The sequence below is a fragment of the Dryas octopetala genome, chromosome 2, assembly GCF_963921425.1.
Source record: "Dryas octopetala chromosome 2, drDryOcto1.1, whole genome shotgun sequence".
Lineage (NCBI taxonomy): Eukaryota > Viridiplantae > Streptophyta > Magnoliopsida > Rosales > Rosaceae > Dryas > Dryas octopetala.
The window spans coordinates 31236660-31252932 of NC_141367.1; the positions used below are offsets into that span (position 1 = coordinate 31236660).

General features: G+C 35.6%; 4 protein-coding genes across 4 annotated transcripts; 2 read left to right on the forward strand and 2 right to left on the reverse strand.

Annotated features, from left to right (window-relative positions):
• Nucleotides 1-207: 207 nt before the first annotated feature.
• KNATM (KNOX meinox protein) lies at nt 208-1343 on the forward strand. Its single transcript, XM_086234493.1, has 3 exons — nt 208-390; nt 982-1095; nt 1215-1343. Exons 1-3 carry the CDS (start codon nt 208-210, stop codon nt 1341-1343), a joined length of 426 nt encoding a protein of 141 aa, XP_086090619.1.
• A 1092-nt stretch (nt 1344-2435) lies between these two features.
• On the forward strand, nt 2436-6056 carry HSFA8 (heat shock transcription factor A8). The gene is made up of 3 exons (XM_086232343.1): nt 2436-2895; nt 4456-5561; nt 5735-6056. The coding sequence occupies exons 1-2, from the start codon at nt 2659-2661 to the stop codon at nt 5431-5433; spliced, it is 1215 nt and encodes a 404-aa protein (XP_086088469.1). The 5' UTR covers nt 2436-2658; the 3' UTR covers nt 5434-5561; nt 5735-6056.
• Nucleotides 6057-6213: 157 nt separating this feature from the next.
• On the reverse strand, nt 6214-8562 carry LOC147295671 (vacuolar iron transporter 1-like). Its single transcript, XM_086233409.1, has 4 exons — nt 8192-8562; nt 7969-8054; nt 7738-7852; nt 6214-6824 (listed from the first exon to the last, which is right to left on the reverse strand). Exons 1-4 carry the CDS (start codon nt 8431-8433, stop codon nt 6527-6529), a joined length of 741 nt encoding a protein of 246 aa, XP_086089535.1. The 5' UTR covers nt 8434-8562; the 3' UTR covers nt 6214-6526.
• A 1055-nt stretch (nt 8563-9617) lies between these two features.
• LOC147295672 (vacuolar iron transporter 1-like) lies at nt 9618-11358 on the reverse strand. Its single transcript, XM_086233182.1, has 4 exons — nt 11084-11358; nt 10827-10912; nt 10247-10361; nt 9618-10126 (listed from the first exon to the last, which is right to left on the reverse strand). Exons 1-4 carry the CDS (start codon nt 11329-11331, stop codon nt 9823-9825), a joined length of 753 nt encoding a protein of 250 aa, XP_086089308.1. The 5' UTR covers nt 11332-11358; the 3' UTR covers nt 9618-9822.
• Nucleotides 11359-16273: the final 4915 nt, after the last annotated feature.

Consider the following 16273-nt stretch of genomic DNA (forward strand, 5'->3'; position numbering starts at 1 on the left):
TTGTTTGATTGCTTGACTAGCTAGCAAAAATAAATTAAAGCACTCATGCAGTAACTGTTCATCCTAGCTATTTAATTGTTAGTTTTCATTCACCCATATATATATATAATATATATATGAATAATTAATAGTACGACACTATAACTATCTCCTATCTTTGACTGTGCGGTGTGCGTGTGTGTGAGTCTGTGTGTGAGACAGAGAGAGATGGAGGAGAACATGAGTAGTACTGGTGATGATGAGAGTGGTGGTGTTGTGAGGGTGGTGGTCAGAGATGAAGAATGTGGGGTTGAGAAAGAGCAGGAGCAGGATGAGGTAATTCTAAAGAAGATGATCTCAGGGCATCCAGTGTATGGATTATTGGTTCAGAATCACATCAACTGTTTGAAGGTAGGACTTATTCCTAATCTTTCTTTTTGTCGGCTTTGCCTTCTTTTTGTATACTTTTTTTTTTGTTGGCCAAATTTCTTTTTGTATACTTATATATGCATAAACCAATTTTATAAAAACTAACTATATGGGATGGGTTTTGGTGCATATATATATAAGCCAGGCATACAAGGATTTTGTTGAAATAATTAACAGACCATATGGAAAAATATTTGATCCATTGTCTTTTGCTGCATATGGATATATCACCTAGCTTAAAGTGGAGGAAAGTCTAATATCATAGTTAAAAATCGCTATAAGCCTGACTCTGACTCATACGTACGTACTTTGATGTACTTAGATATTTGATCAATTTTATTTTGCTTTTGTTTTTCTTTTTTCAAAAGATTGTTTATTGGAGATGGTCAGATGGTCAACTCCAAATAAGCTAGCTAGCTAGGTAAGAACATATATATTACCACTATATATACTTAATTAATTAAGTTGTTAGGTCATTGGTTAGATAGGCAACTCAAATTTATGTTCTCTCTCTCTCTCTCTCTCTCTCTCTCATTCTCATGACCAGTTCTGCTATTGATCGATGCATGTCAGGTGGGTTTGGGTGAAATGGGTGATATTGGCAGCACAATTAGTGCAACAGACAATGCCAATACCAATCTCAAGGCCGCTACCATTCCCAGTTCTTCAGACCTTGATCAATTCATGGTATATATGGTCCTAAATTTACATATATAATTTAACAATTCAAATGATTAAATAAAAAGTATATGATACACGGTACGCACCAGTACCGTACTAATAATTTAACTGTGTTTGAATGGCAGGAAGCTTACTGCAATGCCCAAAACAAGCTTAAAGAAGCTATGGAGGATCCTCTAAAGGAAACAACATCTTTCATCCATGCTATGTATGCTCAACTTGAGGAGCTCAGTGGCTCAAAAAAAGCAAATTAACCTACCTTTACGAATTAAGATCATCAACTAGAGCCTGTATTTGATTAATTAAGTTCCCACTGTAATTAACCCATGTTTTCACTATTAAAGTACTTTCAATATCTTTCACCCTCTTCCTTCGTTGCGTATCTAGCTTGTTGTCAACTTGTCATGATATGGAATTGTGAGTACTGGTGTGCATGGTCAAGAACCCTAGGACAGCTGGTTTGAACTCTCTGATCAACTTTGTTTTTCCTTTTATAGATTAATAATGTTTCAACCAAGAAAAGAAAATGACCTGATAAGCTGGTGCACTATGGATGACGGGTGCTGCTATTTTTTTAAAACATTCTCGTTGTGCAATAGTGACAACCAAAGGATCAGAAAAAAAAAATGATACTTATAAATATAATTTCTGTCTTTTTTAGATAAACATAACATTAAAAATTAATAAAACATAAAATTTAAATTTATTAAGTTACATTCGAATCATTTTAATTTTAACATTAATAATGATTGTTATTATTTATTTATGTTCAACAATAACTTACCGTTAGACAATGATAATCTGTGAAGTACAAAATATAAAAAGCACGCTAAGAATTTGGCCCTTACTATATAAGAGTGCTGAGCGTTCGATCAGCACTGTAGCACCAAAAACTTAACATTTATAAAATAGAATTCTTTATCATTTATAAAGATATATGTGGACCTTTTTAACATTGTAAACATTATAATATAGTGGTAAAAAAAAAAAACATTAAGTGGGTACTATAAAAATGGAGAGGGTACAATGGACTTCTGTATCATTATCTGTTATCCTATTTTTTTTTTTATCGTCATCTTATTTTGTTTTATGTTGATTTCATGGCAACACAAATGATAAGATAATAAGACATAAACTAGATTCCATTCCCTCACGCCCAGTAACCCACACAAAACCGGGTTGGGCTTAGCCCGTCTTTGGAAAAACAAAAGAACAATCCCATGAAGCACCACTTTGAACACGTGGCAATCTCCTATTGGTTAGAAAACAGCAACAATCTCACAGCAATAGCACCAAGTCACCAACCACACCGCAGAGAAAATCGATTTTGGCTCTCAAAATCATCAAAGCCAAAGCATATTCCTAAAACCCCGTTAACACGTCAATACGGCAAAGTAAAGCTTAGCTTCACACCCACAAAGAAACTTCCTCTCATGCCAGTTCTGTACATTGTATATTCAACAATTGTACTCGTCTTTTTCTTTGGCTCTTGCAAAACTCAATCCAAGCATAGAATTTCAAGGTCCAAAGCCTTTCTGGGTTTTCTTTAAAACAAAGCACCGTACGGACATGGTGAAATCGGCGGAGAAGAGTGGAGATGGGTCTGGCTCCGTTGGATCGGTGGCTCCATTTCTGAGGAAATGCTATGAGATGGTGGACGACGGAGCCACGGACTGTATAATCTCGTGGAGTGAAACCAATGACAGCTTTGTGATATGGGACATGACCCAGTTCTCGGTTTTATTGCTCCCCAATTATTTCAAGCACAGCAACTTTTCTAGCTTCATGAGGCAGCTCAATATCTACGTGAGCTTCTTTTACCTTTGGCTTTACTGTGCGATTTTGATTTCGTTTTCTTTCCGTTTTTGCATTCTTGGGGTTTCTTTCTTAAAAATTCTTTTATTGGGTTTATTTATGGGTTGAATTGGGTTGTGGTGTTTGTGCTGATATTCATATTGGGAGTTTCCAGACTTGTTTGTTTTTGCGGTTATGTCAAATAAAAAAAACCAAAAGAAAATTGCATATTTCGTCGATCGAAAACAAGACGAAATATTAGAATCTAAGTTTTCTCTCTTGAATATACAATTAGTGTGTTCTTTTTTAGCATAAACTCTTGCTAAATTGGTCCAAATGTTATCCTTTGATATAAAGTATCTATTTATTGTGCAAGTGGATGGGTCTTTTGCATTTTTGGATTTCCTTCTTGGAAGTTTGTTTCTAAGGTTATCCATTTAAGTGATACCCAAAAGGGGATCTGTCTAAGATGTGAGCCTTGACCCTGTTTAGACTTTGTAAGATATTTTGAATGATTAAGTTCTCTTTTTCAAGCTTGATCCATCTACCATCTTTTTGTCAATCCCATTGAAAGGTTGCGGATTAAGGAATGCTGGTTGCAGCTAGGCTGTACTACAATGTTTCTATTGATAAATGCCTTCTTTGGATTGTTTTGCATGACGCTTTAATCATTAGTTCATCATTCAACTCTCTTATGTGAAGATTAGTATAACAGATACAGAACCATTCTCTTCTAATTTTCTTTTGACCACAGCATTACTGCAATTTATGTTGAGTTTCCTGGCATAATTTCTGATGACTATTTAGAATGACATGAATGCTATGCTGATGATTATTTTGGAGCTATGCGCAATTCAGGTTAAAGCTATTAACTCTTTAATACTCAGGATATTGTTTTAGTTGTTAGGGGATTATTGGAGAGTATTATACAGCTTGGTCATTATTCATTATTGGTTAGGAATTCATTTCAAGTGCTTTGAATGCTTAGGTCACAGTCGGCTGTATGAGCTGTTCAATTTTAACTAGTAATTTTATTCAATGTGAACCATTTAGTTTCCTTGCAAGAAATATCGTCCAAGTCCTGCTAAAGGTCGTATTCTGTCAATTATAATGTGCGTAAGATAGTTTTCTGCAGGACTAGTCAATGTAGTCATCAGGTCGTGCTTTCATTTGAGATTTTATCATATTATTGTTAAAACACAGAGGTTAAACATTTATCTAGCTGTTCTTGTGAAGTATATAGAAAGGAAATTGTCTGATTTCTTGGGTTAGTTTTGTTACTCAAAAGTCTAAGGTGCACCTACTGAAGGAACATAGTGCTTTAATCTCAGTTACCAGAAATGCTATCTTGACCGAGTTGTAATAATATTGAGAAAATAGGAAGCCTATTTAGATGACATGCTTGCAATGAAGCTATGATAGAACGTGTGAAAAGTTTAATTGGGCTTTTTTTTTCTTTTTTTCACATATACATATGTATATGTGCTTGTATCTCTATGGGCTTAAAATTGATATTATATTATTTAAATTATCAACCAATAATCACGTAGTTTATGAATCTTAATGTTTCAGGGGTTCAGAAAGATAGATCCAGATCGTTGGGTATTTGCAAATGAAGGATTTATTCGAGGTCAAAAGCATTTATTGAAGAATATTTATAGACGGAAACATCCTCAGGGTTCAGATCAGAGAAAAACATTGCAGCAGAAAGACACTCCTGATGGACCTTGTGAAAAGATTGAAAATGGTCTATGGAGGGAGGTTGAGAACCTGAAGACTGATAAAAATGCTCTCAAGCAAGAGTTGGCCAAGCTTAGGCAGCACCAGGAAACTTCAGAAAATAAATTGCTCCTCCTGAGAGACCGCCTTTGTGGAATGGAGAAGAATCAGCAGCAAATGCTTTCATTTTTAGTTATGGCCATGCAAAGTCCTGGGTTTTTAGTTCAGCTGCTTCAGCCAAAAGAAAATAGTTGGCGCATGGCTGAAGCTGGCAAAGTGCTAGAACAGGATGCAGATGATTGTGAACTGGTGGCTTCTGATGGTGCGATAGTAAGGTACCAACCGCCAATGGATGAAACACCAAAGCCTATTCTCACACCGAATTCAGGCTCAGAGAAAGAACCGGAATATGATTCTCATAACGATGGGACGAAAGATTTTTTTGTGAATCCGGATTTCATGAAAATGCTAATGGATGAAAAATCGTGCTCCCTAGAAAATCATTCCCCATTTATCCTACCAGATATAACTGATGATGGTGCATGGGAGCAGCTTCTTTTAGCTAGTCCTTTCTTAGAAAATATTGAAGGTGCAATGGAAGATGGCAAAGAGCCTGTTGACTCTAGAATGGAGGGAGAATCAACAGCCTCTGAACTGGAGGAATCACACGATTTTGGTTCTTTAATAGAAGAAATGGAGAAATCTCAGAACTTTGCAATAGAGTCAACCATTTTTGGATCTGATACGGAGAACTCTCGAAAGTTGGAACTTATAACTGAACAAATGGGACTTTTGGTTTCTGACCCTAACAACAAGCATCGAACACAATGAGGAAAGTAGCAGGATATTTCCAGCACCTTGGGTTTCTTATCGGCTATTGTGACAGGTTCTTATGGCATAGCTCATAAATATAACACTCTTTCAGTCCTTCTTTCTTCCACAACTCAATCTTACCAAATGTAAGTTTGTTTTTCTTTTTCACTCGTATCAAAATATATGTGGTTTCTGTCTATGGGAATCACCGTTTTATCACTTGAGGCTACCTGGAAGTCTGAAGTAATTGGTGTTGTTCTGTTGCATGCTATAAGTTGACTACATATAATAACCTCTCCTTTATTTTGCTTATTGACAGATTCTGTTGGGCTGGGCTGGCACATCTTGCTACAGTCCCTGGGAAGTCTGACATGTTTTGCAGTTTTGTTCTGTTTCTAACTACTTTCTATATATAATTCAAATATTGTCCTGTTAAGTTCAATAGCTACTTGAAGAAATAGCTCTAAAATCTAAACAATCTATGTTGTCTGTGCTACCGTAGTGGCCTTACCTTTGCATGACTTGCACAACCTCACTTGGTATAGTTTTCAAATACCATGTTTACCTTGTAAATTCATGGGGACACCAATTCCGTCCTGTTTGCTCAATATAAATCACAGAGACTTGGGAAAACATATGACCATTACTCTCTCTCTCTCTCTCTCTCTCACACACAATTGGAGAGCTCTACCCGTAATTTTGCATTTATGCTTAAATCTCAGCCATGATATAGTAGTTAAAACTAAATTTCTTTGATACATAGTAAACCAAAAGAGGAAAAGGGAAATCATGTCTGATTCTCTGAAATTGTCTAAGGTCATGCTGTTGATCGAGAAGGTACTGCAGATGAACAATATGTGATGAGATCCATCATCCATGATCATTTTTCATTAAAAAACAAAGTATTTCTAATTTGGATTTTGGTGTGCAAAATACTTATTAGCTTTCTGAAAAAAAAGGTACTTGCAGGATTACCAGATGAAATCATACATAAAATAAGGAGAGAGACCGAAATTTCCAAACATGATAATTGAGGAGAAACATACGAAGTTAAAACTCACAACAAAAGCCAGATAACTGTATGAAGTAGTAAATGAGAGAAATAGAACGTTCATGGATGGATAGCCTTTGCCATGCCATAAGCAGCTGCGGATGCAATGGCTCCGATGAGGGCAGTCTGGAAGGCACTCTTGAAGGGTTTATCGCCGGTGAAGTAGCCCTTGGCATACCCAAATATAAGTAGTGCCAGCAAGGTTAAGACAACCGAGCCAACCATAGCTTCTTTGGCCCTTGGAATGAACATGTAAGGAGTCAGGGGCACCAATCCACCCAATACGTAAGCAATGGCAATTGTGAGGGCGCTGTGCAGTGCTCTCCTTGGATCTGGCTTTTCCAATCCCAGTTCAAACCTGCATGATCATTAAAACTCAATCAATATGTTGCCCGCCTGCAGCCTAATTGGTAGTTTGTGCATGTATATGTTCAATTCCAGTCTCAAACTTGAACACTTTCAAGTGGTTAAGTTGTGAAAAATATCAGTGTAACGTTGGGTTAAGTAGTAGACAAAATGAATGCGCATGGGGTTGAAAGATGAACCCTACATATAGGGCATGTCATGCAAACCATTTGGCTATAAGATGTAACTTTAAGTCTTTAAAGATGACTTACTTAGACAAGGGATACCAAGTCACAGACTCACAGTGCAAATTGAATCTGACTAGACTAGTCAGTAGTACACAGTACAGACTACAGATTAACATGAAAAGCTTATTAAAGATTCAAAACCACCCACTACCAAGATTTCATTGGTTAAAAGAAAAAAATTAAGGATCTGATTTGCTAACACAATTAGCATATAGCAGATTATCCAGAGGAGTCCACGATAATCATCAATATTAATCTAATTGATTCCCAAGATTAATATTGCTTTTTGTCTATTCAGTCTGAGAGGACCACATGGGCTTGGCCACGGATTCCAAAGTGAAACCAGCTTTTAAACATTTCAAAGAGAAAGGAGGCTTTTATTATTGCATTCGGTTCGTGATGGTGGACCAGTGAGTGCACTTGTCAACTAGTCCTAGTTGAGAGCTTCTTGGCCCACTCGTGCACAGAATATCCACAACACTTACATTTACAAAGTACGTACGAACATATAAAATACTTGTACATCAATCTTTCTTTCTTAAACAAAAATAGTGTTCCATGAAACATTCCTCTGCTATAAGGTTTTTAAATCTAATTTTTCTAAAATTTAAGATTTGGGAACAAGATTCATTTTGTGTACAATTGGGTCAAACAAGAAAGAAAGAAAAGAGAGCTTACTTCATCATGAAATCGAGCCAAGCTTGTGGTTTCTTCCTCAGAGCATTCACAACAGGTGTATACTCTTGTGGCTCTATGCCATACTCTGCAAGTATCTCTGCTACCTCTGCCGCCTCTGCAATTCATTCAAAAAAGAAAATTCCTTTTTATATATATATTAAGCCTAATACCAACAAAAAATCAAAAATCAAATAATTAGATAAATAAATAAAGAAAATGAATATCCAAAACCTGTGTCTGGAACGTTTATTATTTCTTCTTGTTCTCTCCTCAACTCCCTCACATAGTGATCAGCTTCGCTTTGCGCAGCAAGATATCTGCGCAAGGGATGTTATTAATAATTAATAAAAATTTGATTCATAAGTAACCAAGCAATATTATTTTTCTTTTCCTTTCCACATTTTCTCAGTAACCAAACAAGCGATACCAAAGAATGACAAAATTGAAACAATACCCGCCAAGTCCCATGGAGATGGCACCGGCGGCGACTTCGGCGATGCCAGCAGTGAGGACAATAGACGACGTGGCATTGGCGCCGGAGAGGCCTGCGGCGAGGGCAAAGGGCACGGTGAGACCGTCGGATACGCCGATGATGATGTCACGGACGATCTCGCCGGCGGTGAAGTGCTTCTCTGTGTGCTGACTGAGAAGAGCTTGCTTCTCGGAGTCTAAGTAGCATGGATATTCATCAGCCATTGGAAGACGAAAGGGTTTTGATTTGAGTCGTTTCGACTCAGTAATTATGTGAGAAAGAACAAAAAGGTTTAGGGGATTTCGGAGGCTCGGACTCGGAGCGTTGTATTTATGGCGGTGTCTTTATGCGTATAAATGAGTGTGTACTACATTCCGTATTTATAACACTAACTTATGGTGTGCGTGTGCGTGTGTGTCCGTTTTGTTTTTCATTCTTTTTTTATCTTTTATTCTTAATTCATTTTAATTTCATTAAAAATTTAAAATGACCGTGGCAATGAAGTTGTGTTACATTGTTTTTCTTATCTTTTATTCTTATTCATTGAATGGCATGGGTTTGAAGGGATTGAGTTGTATTTTTCATCGGATGAACGAAACAAAATTGTAAACTAATAAATCGGTGGTCTTATGTTATCCAACGCAAGAAATTAGTACTGATACGTTGTATCTGTGATTTGAAATTGATCATTTTCAAATAATGTTGTTCCAATAACATTAATGGTAGGTGAATAAAGTTATATATTAGGAAACACGGACTCAAACACAGCATGCATGATTGACTCATATATAGTGAAGAAGGAATTAAGATACTGGAGCAACATGGCTTCCAACAGAAATATCCAAGCTCCCCACCAAACTCATGACCAGCCATGAGGCAGGTGGCATCCATGGAGCTGCCCAGGTGTAATATATTAATAAACAAAGCAATGGGAGTGTGGTGGCCTCGATCTGGCCTGATAATTAAATACAGTCCATGTAAAATTAATTAGTGCAGGTACAATATCTAGGGTTGCAGCCTTGCAGGTGTGTGTGAACGCATTGCAGATTCTGTTGCTCTGAATTATTAAATAATGTAATTTGGATCTAATTTTGAGTCATTGTCGCTTATTGTATTATGTACTAAGACTGAGAAATATTTTTCCTTTTTCTTTCAAATAATTACTTAATTTGATAAGGTCGTTTGATAATTACTTAATTTGATATGATCGATATTGCCAACCTTACTTAGAATATGCTGGCCTATCCTAACGCTAAATTAATTGTTTTTTTAAGTTATGTGACATACATCCACATCATTGCATTAAAAAAGAATTCCATGCGAGAATACCATCTATATTGAGAAAAAAATAATTGAGATTGAGATCGAGATCGAAAAGATTGGTTAAATAGCAAAATAATGGGGGGAGCTCGAGGATCCCTTGTATAGATTAAGGCTATGGAAGCATCACAATTGCAGCAAATATATATTGAAGTAGCAGATATATAGGAACGGATGGATACATTGGATCGACCATGCAGAGACTAGAAAAACGATCAGCAGAATAAGCAGAAAGTTGAAAATTATATGGCGCATACATAATCAATTAAGAAACGCAATTAAAATATTATTGCTTAATGGTATGCTTGAAAAAGTTTAGCAATGGAATAAGCAGCGGCAGATGCAATGGCTCCAACGAAGGCAGTTTGCAGAGCGCTCTTGAAGGGCTGAGTACCCGTGAAGTGACCCTTTGCAAAGCCAAAGATGATCAAAGCCACTATGGTCACCACCACAGATGCAACCACAGCTCGTGTAGCACTTGGAATCAGCATGTATGGCATCAGCGGCACCAACCCACCTACTATGTATGATAACGCAATTGTCATTGCACTCTGTAGTGCTCTCATTGGATCTGGTTTCTCCAGTCCCAGTTCAAATCTACATCGGTTCATAATGTTCATTTGCATCCGCTATTAGATACGTCCATTTTTATTTAAATATTTAACGTTAGAATGTTAGAGTAACAGTTTAACCTACAACACGTTGATATATACTCACTTCATCATGAAATCAAGCCAGGCTTGGGGGTTCCTCCTTAGAGCATTGACCACAGGCCCATATTCATGTGGTTCAACCCCATATTGTGCCAATATTTCCGCAACCTCAGCAGCCTCTGCGTTTCATATATTTCCAGTTTAAAATGTTGCATATGCATAAGGTCCCACGCCTCATCATATACGCCTCATCATATATACATAAAGAGCAAATATGCAAATGTGCGTGGTCCCACTACTTCTTTAAAGAGGTTCACATGATGTCACAACTCACAAGTAGGCAGGTTCGTGAATATATAAAGTAATGATTTTAATTTGGAAACTAGTATCGCTCAATATATGGACAGGGCTAAGCCACCGATCCTTTTCTGTCTTTAAGAAAAGTCCTGCTACACAATACGATCCATATGGTCCATTTCATACAGAGAGCCAATTATAAATATAATTTATAGAGTGGTTTAATTTAGCTAGGTGGATTAAGAGATCAGAGTTCAAAGATTAATATATACAAGAGGGTTCATTTTTTTAAAAATAAATAAATGAATAGTTGCGTGAAATTAGATAATTGAAACTAGTGTTGAGACCTGTATCAGGGACAGCGATGATTTCTTCTTGTTCCCTCTGTAGTTCTTTCATGTAATGATCTGCTTCACTCTTCGCTGCAAGGTACCTTGAGACAATGTGTACACCAAATTAAGCCTAGCTAGCTCACACAAATGAATCGATACAAGAAAAATGAAAATTATACAAATTAAGTGACATAAACACTACAAACGGATAATGCAGGAATTAGGAATATAATATTAGCAAACAATTAATGTTGAATATAATGAATGAATACCCGCCAAGTCCCATAGAGATAGCACCAGCGGCAACTTCGGCAATGCCAGCAATGAGAATGATGGAGGAGCTGACGTCAGCACCGGACAAGCCAGCGGCCAGGGCAAAGGGGACAGTGAGACCGTCGGATACACCGAGAATGATGTCACGGACGATCTCACTGGACATGAAGTGCTTCTCTTCATGGTCATGCAGTGCCAGCATCTGCTTCTCCAGGTCCGCATACCCATTTTGCTCTGCAGGCGCCATTAATATTATTCAACTGAACTACTGTTTTCAACTCTGAGCCTTCGATGCGAACTCGGAGAGTGAGGAAAAGGGTTTATAAAGGGGTTGAGGATGTGGGTAAAATTGAGAAAAAACTGCGAGTAGTGGGTCTGTATGAAAATTCAGATTTACTTTAAGAAAAAAGGTGGTGGGTTTTTCTGAAGATTCCAGATAAAGAGAAAAGTGGGATATGTGCACATTGTTTGCTGGCCCAATATTTTCTTTTGCTGACCCGCCGAATTCAGAAATGAATCACTTTTGGCTGTTGTGTCACTTCAATGGCGTGTGTCCACCATAGGCCTTGAGGACATGCATTGATGCAGATGTGTTAAATCATGAGCCCCACTAGGAAACTTATATAATTAATAAAAAATTAAATAAATTGAAGGTTTTGGAATTTGGCACGTATGGTTGGTGCTAGGATTTCTCAAGTTGCGGTCAAGGAAGCAGAAGCAGTGTGACATTGAATTGGGCGCATTAAGCGTGTGCCTCCCACAGGACGCGTACGAATTCTAAAGCAGATTACTGGGCGTGTGTGTCACACAAGCCTTATCCAAACAAAGCACTGGAACAAAGAGAACAAACTACAAAGTTAACTTAAGTACTTAACTAGTCCCCGAATCAGTTGTAATTATTGTCTTTCGATAAAAATTTTTATTTTTATTTTTTATAAAGTGATTTTTTAATTAATCAATTATCGTTTATAAGTTCTCAAATTATAATTTATTCTAACAAAAAAAGATTGAATGTCATTTACCATACCAAATTGTCATTCATTTTTATAAAATAAGATTTAAATATTTATAATTTTTTCATTAAGAAAATTAAACAAGGAATTGATAGTGAGTTAGTGACCTACTAACAAAAATTTGACTTTGCTATGTAAATAACAAAGTACTCTAGTGTCTAAATCTTCATGTGCCGGGTCTTGCGAGGTGTCTAACTTCAATTTTCTCAAGATAGATCCAGTAGGTATCTCACAAAATCTCATAATATCTCTAATTAAGGATATGAAAACAACATCCATCTCTCGTGATATAGAATGTTATCTTTTATGAAATACTGGAAATCAATCACCTCATACATATCTTCCATAATATGGAAATAAATTAACTTGAATTTTGTGAAATCTATCTCTTTGGTTCTTATTCAGGTTAAAATTGAAAAGACAACCAAGAATCACGCATGTCTTTAGAAAAAAATTATTGAATATATCCGATACATCATTATGTGGTGTAACTAATTCAACATATAGACAATATATTTATATTAATAGAATATAGTATTAAGAACATTCAATAATATTATAACACATTAAATTAATTAAAACACATAATGATATATCGATTACATAAAATAATATATCTATTTATAATTTTTGCGTATTTAGAGTAAATCTTATCATTCATACAAGAAAACAGAAAAGAGTAATTCTTATTATAAATGCGTGGGTTCCATTGTATTATTCTACAACATGATTATGTTATGCTTTTGTCATCGATGACATAGGTATAAATGTTGGAATATAACATAACAAACGCATGAGCTTCATCAAACCTTTTGTCGGTTTGCCCGTTATTTGGTTTTGAACACTTAATTATTTTACAATATGTGTCGGTATCAAGAACGATAATTAATGTTATGGTCATCAAATTTATTCACTCAATTATATGTTGCTATATCTATGTAATAAAATAGAATTATTTTTAAATTATTTTTGAGTTCGAATAGCTAAAATCGTTTTGACTTAAATTCAATGGTTGTTAGCTATTTTTCAAATTTATTTTTCCACACATAAGAATTGTTTTGCTGCTTCTCTCTCTTTAACTAATTACCACTCATCTCTCCTTTATTAATTTTATAAAATTTACTTTATGTTATTTATTAAATTTATTACGCTTGCCAAAATATTAGTGTTTGTATAATAAAAAAACTCGTTTTTGCACTCGCGGAAGTGAGTATGGAAAGATTAGTATGTCAATATCTTATTTAGTTTTTAGAAGTAAATATGATTATTTTTATTTAAATGAGTGAATCTTATTTTGTGATAAAATTTGTTCACTATATCTTACTAATTAGAGTGAATTATCAGATTTTTTTTTTTTTGGCCAGGAAAGTATCAGATTATTTGATTAACCAAATTTGGTAAATATAGCAATTTTCGACAGCTTATTCCCATTTATATTTAACCTCATGATGATCCACTACTAATTTGCTCACACTCATTAATCTATGAAGACACTTTTGCCTTTGGGCTAGTTACCTAGCTTGGTCTTAATGAAGAAAAATTACAATGACAATGAGACAGATGTCACTTATCTAGTGATCCTCTTACATACATAGCTATGATTTTTGGTGAGAACATATGATTGTTTTTGGCGATAACATATCTATGATTGCTGATCACAGTATATGTATATATATATATATATATATGCGCATGCGTGCTGGTGAAATCCAAAGGGCTTATGCACTTCAGTAGCCCTCTACTTTATTGATCTATTTTCAGATTTGAAATTTCCGGGTGGTAAGTTGGTAACACCAATATCGGTCACCATGAGTACTGTACGTATTTCTGTTGCTCATCTATTAATTCAAATAATTCCGCTGATCGATCAACTTTGTTTGGGAACATATCAATTCGCTCTTTGCTAGCTGGTGGTCATCAATATTCATCATGCATGACTGAAACTTATCCCTAATAATTAATTAAGTTACACAGCTAGTTAATTAGCTCACTATGCGGGTTTCTTGGATATATTAATTGCAGAATATTATTTATATAATTTCATCAAAGAATCGATCCTATCAAGTACTGTAGGTGTTTTTACTTTAGAGAAATTGCCATGTGACTGGTGCCGCCCCTTTTCTCATGATGTTTGACAAATCTGTGTTAAGAGGTATAGAACAAGAATTAGTACCAATTAATAAAGTGAACACCAAAAGGTTGAATTGATTGGTATCCAACAAAGTAAACCCATACCACCCCACTAACCAAAAGGAAGACAGATAAATTGATCAAAGAAATCATGCATATGAGGCCACCATTTTCTTTGTTAATTTCTAGCTATATATCAAACATGTATCAAATTTGTGAGTGACACGTACATGAACATTAATTGTAAAAATGGAGATATATATATACATCCCTATCTAGCTTAGACGAATCTGAATATAGCAAGCATGCGCGGGGCACAAATTAAAGGGCTTTACAGTAGCACACTAGCACTGGCAGTCATGACTTTTAGTTTTGGTGTACGTTTAATTGATTGCCTTTGCTATTTTGTTTTTCTTGCATTACAGTTGAGCAATCTCATTCACAGTGCACACATGATCAAATGGTATCTACTGCACACTGGTCCATATATTCCATATGTAATGCATGCCACTATAGCTAGCAAGCCACACGCCCTGACATATGGGAAAAGGATAAGAATTAAGAAGCATTGACACACCACCTCCATCTCTGCCTTTTATATATCTTGCTTTAATATTTTTAAGATCAGACCGCCAAAAAAGTTCATATTCCTGCATATTTTATAATGAACTTCCTTCTCTTTTTCTTCCATAAGCTTCTCTAATTCCTTATACACGTTGAAATATCGAAAAACTGTTATCATAACAAAGTAGATTTAATTTCACAAAGATATATAACAAATAGCTAGAAATTAACCGAAAAAGTAAACTAAAGTAAATGGAAATTTTCTCGAAAATATATAATATACACACTTAAACTTAAAGTGAGCAAGACTCAGTGTCTGATTATATTTTTGCTTGTCATTTCTAGCAAAGTAGGAATTGAAGGTGGGGCTAGTTATTATTATGAAGATAGCAATAGTATTCTGCTTATATACTATATTACTATAGAATAATTATAAGGATATATATGTAGTACCATTGGCTTTGGTTGGTGACTTGGTAGTGCGCTTTTCAATTAATGTCGCTAGTCTGGTGGTACTGGAAGCTTTTTCATAATGAATAGGTGGTCATTATGATACAAATTAATCCATGCCACCTTTTTCTTGGCTTCGCCTTTACCTACAAATTTACTTGAATTGTATATATCTCCTCGACTCCTCCCAATTCATATCTATCTACCTTTATATCTCATTGACCAAAAAAAAAAAAAACCTTTATATCTCCTGTCCGAACACCACGACAAACATCTCAAAGTTAAAAAGGCAAATTTTTATTCCTTTTGATGTGTGTGTGTCTCCACTGGCCATTCTGTGTAGAAATGCGCAAGTGTCAGTGTGTGTTCATGGATTGAGCATTGAAATGTTTTGAGTCTTTGACCCACTTGACAAGCTATGGTTTGACTTCATTGTTCCGCTTCGTGGGCTTATTTTATCAGAGCTTGCGGGGCTTGTTGGGCCTCAATTGAAAAGTTGGGTTGTCTTGGGCTCATTGACGTTTTTGCTCGTGTAAAAAGCTCATCATCACTTGGACTTTGAACAATTTCCTAATTTCTTAAAATAAGAGCAGAGAACAAATGAACAATGCACTTCATTAAAAAAAAAAAAAAAAGGAAAATGCACTAAGCCCTACAAATTATAGCAGTAATTTACTTTACCTATGGCACTAATTTACTTGTAGCACGTAATAAGATCGAAAGAGAATGAGAAAATTAGGCTACTTAAATAGATAACTGTTTAAATAAATTAAGCTACTTAAGTATACCACACTGGAAAGTTGCTCTAAAAAGGGTGTTTAAAATTCCCAACTTATACCTCTTTAATTTTCAGCGCAGGATTCCTTCTCTACAAGTAATTAGAATTGTTAATGCTCCAAAATAAATCTCACTTAGGATTCCTAAGAACAATGATAGCAGAATCCCCACGAAGAAACATCTTGTTGATGAATCTATCTTTGTTAACCAGATGGCCCTTTTTCTTGCCGTTTCCAGTCAACAAATAAAAGACAA

Coding starts and splice junctions, on each gene's coding strand:
- HSFA8 (XM_086232343.1), top strand. CDS start 2,659: ATGGTGAAATCGGCGGAGAAGAGTGGAGATGGGTCTGGCTCCGTTGGA. Junction 2,896..4,455: donor TGAGGCAGCTCAATATCTAC/GTGAGCTTCTTT, acceptor TTAATGTTTCAG/GGGTTCAGAAAGATAGATCC.
- LOC147295671 (XM_086233409.1), bottom strand. CDS start 8,433: ATGGCTGATGAATATCCATGCTACTTAGACTCCGAGAAGCAAGCTCTT. Junction 8,055..8,191: donor ATCTCCATGGGACTTGGCGG/GTATTGTTTCAA, acceptor TCCCTTGCGCAG/ATATCTTGCTGCGCAAAGCG. Junction 7,853..7,968: donor AATAAACGTTCCAGACACAG/GTTTTGGATATT, acceptor AATGAATTGCAG/AGGCGGCAGAGGTAGCAGAG.
- LOC147295672 (XM_086233182.1), bottom strand. CDS start 11,331: ATGGCGCCTGCAGAGCAAAATGGGTATGCGGACCTGGAGAAGCAGATG. Junction 10,913..11,083: donor ATCTCTATGGGACTTGGCGG/GTATTCATTCAT, acceptor CATTGTCTCAAG/GTACCTTGCAGCGAAGAGTG. Junction 10,127..10,246: donor TGGCTTGATTTCATGATGAA/GTGAGTATATAT, acceptor GAACCGATGTAG/ATTTGAACTGGGACTGGAGA.
- KNATM (XM_086234493.1), top strand. CDS start 208: ATGGAGGAGAACATGAGTAGTACTGGTGATGATGAGAGTGGTGGTGTT. Junction 391..981: donor ATCACATCAACTGTTTGAAG/GTAGGACTTATT, acceptor GATGCATGTCAG/GTGGGTTTGGGTGAAATGGG. Junction 1,096..1,214: donor CAGACCTTGATCAATTCATG/GTATATATGGTC, acceptor TTTGAATGGCAG/GAAGCTTACTGCAATGCCCA.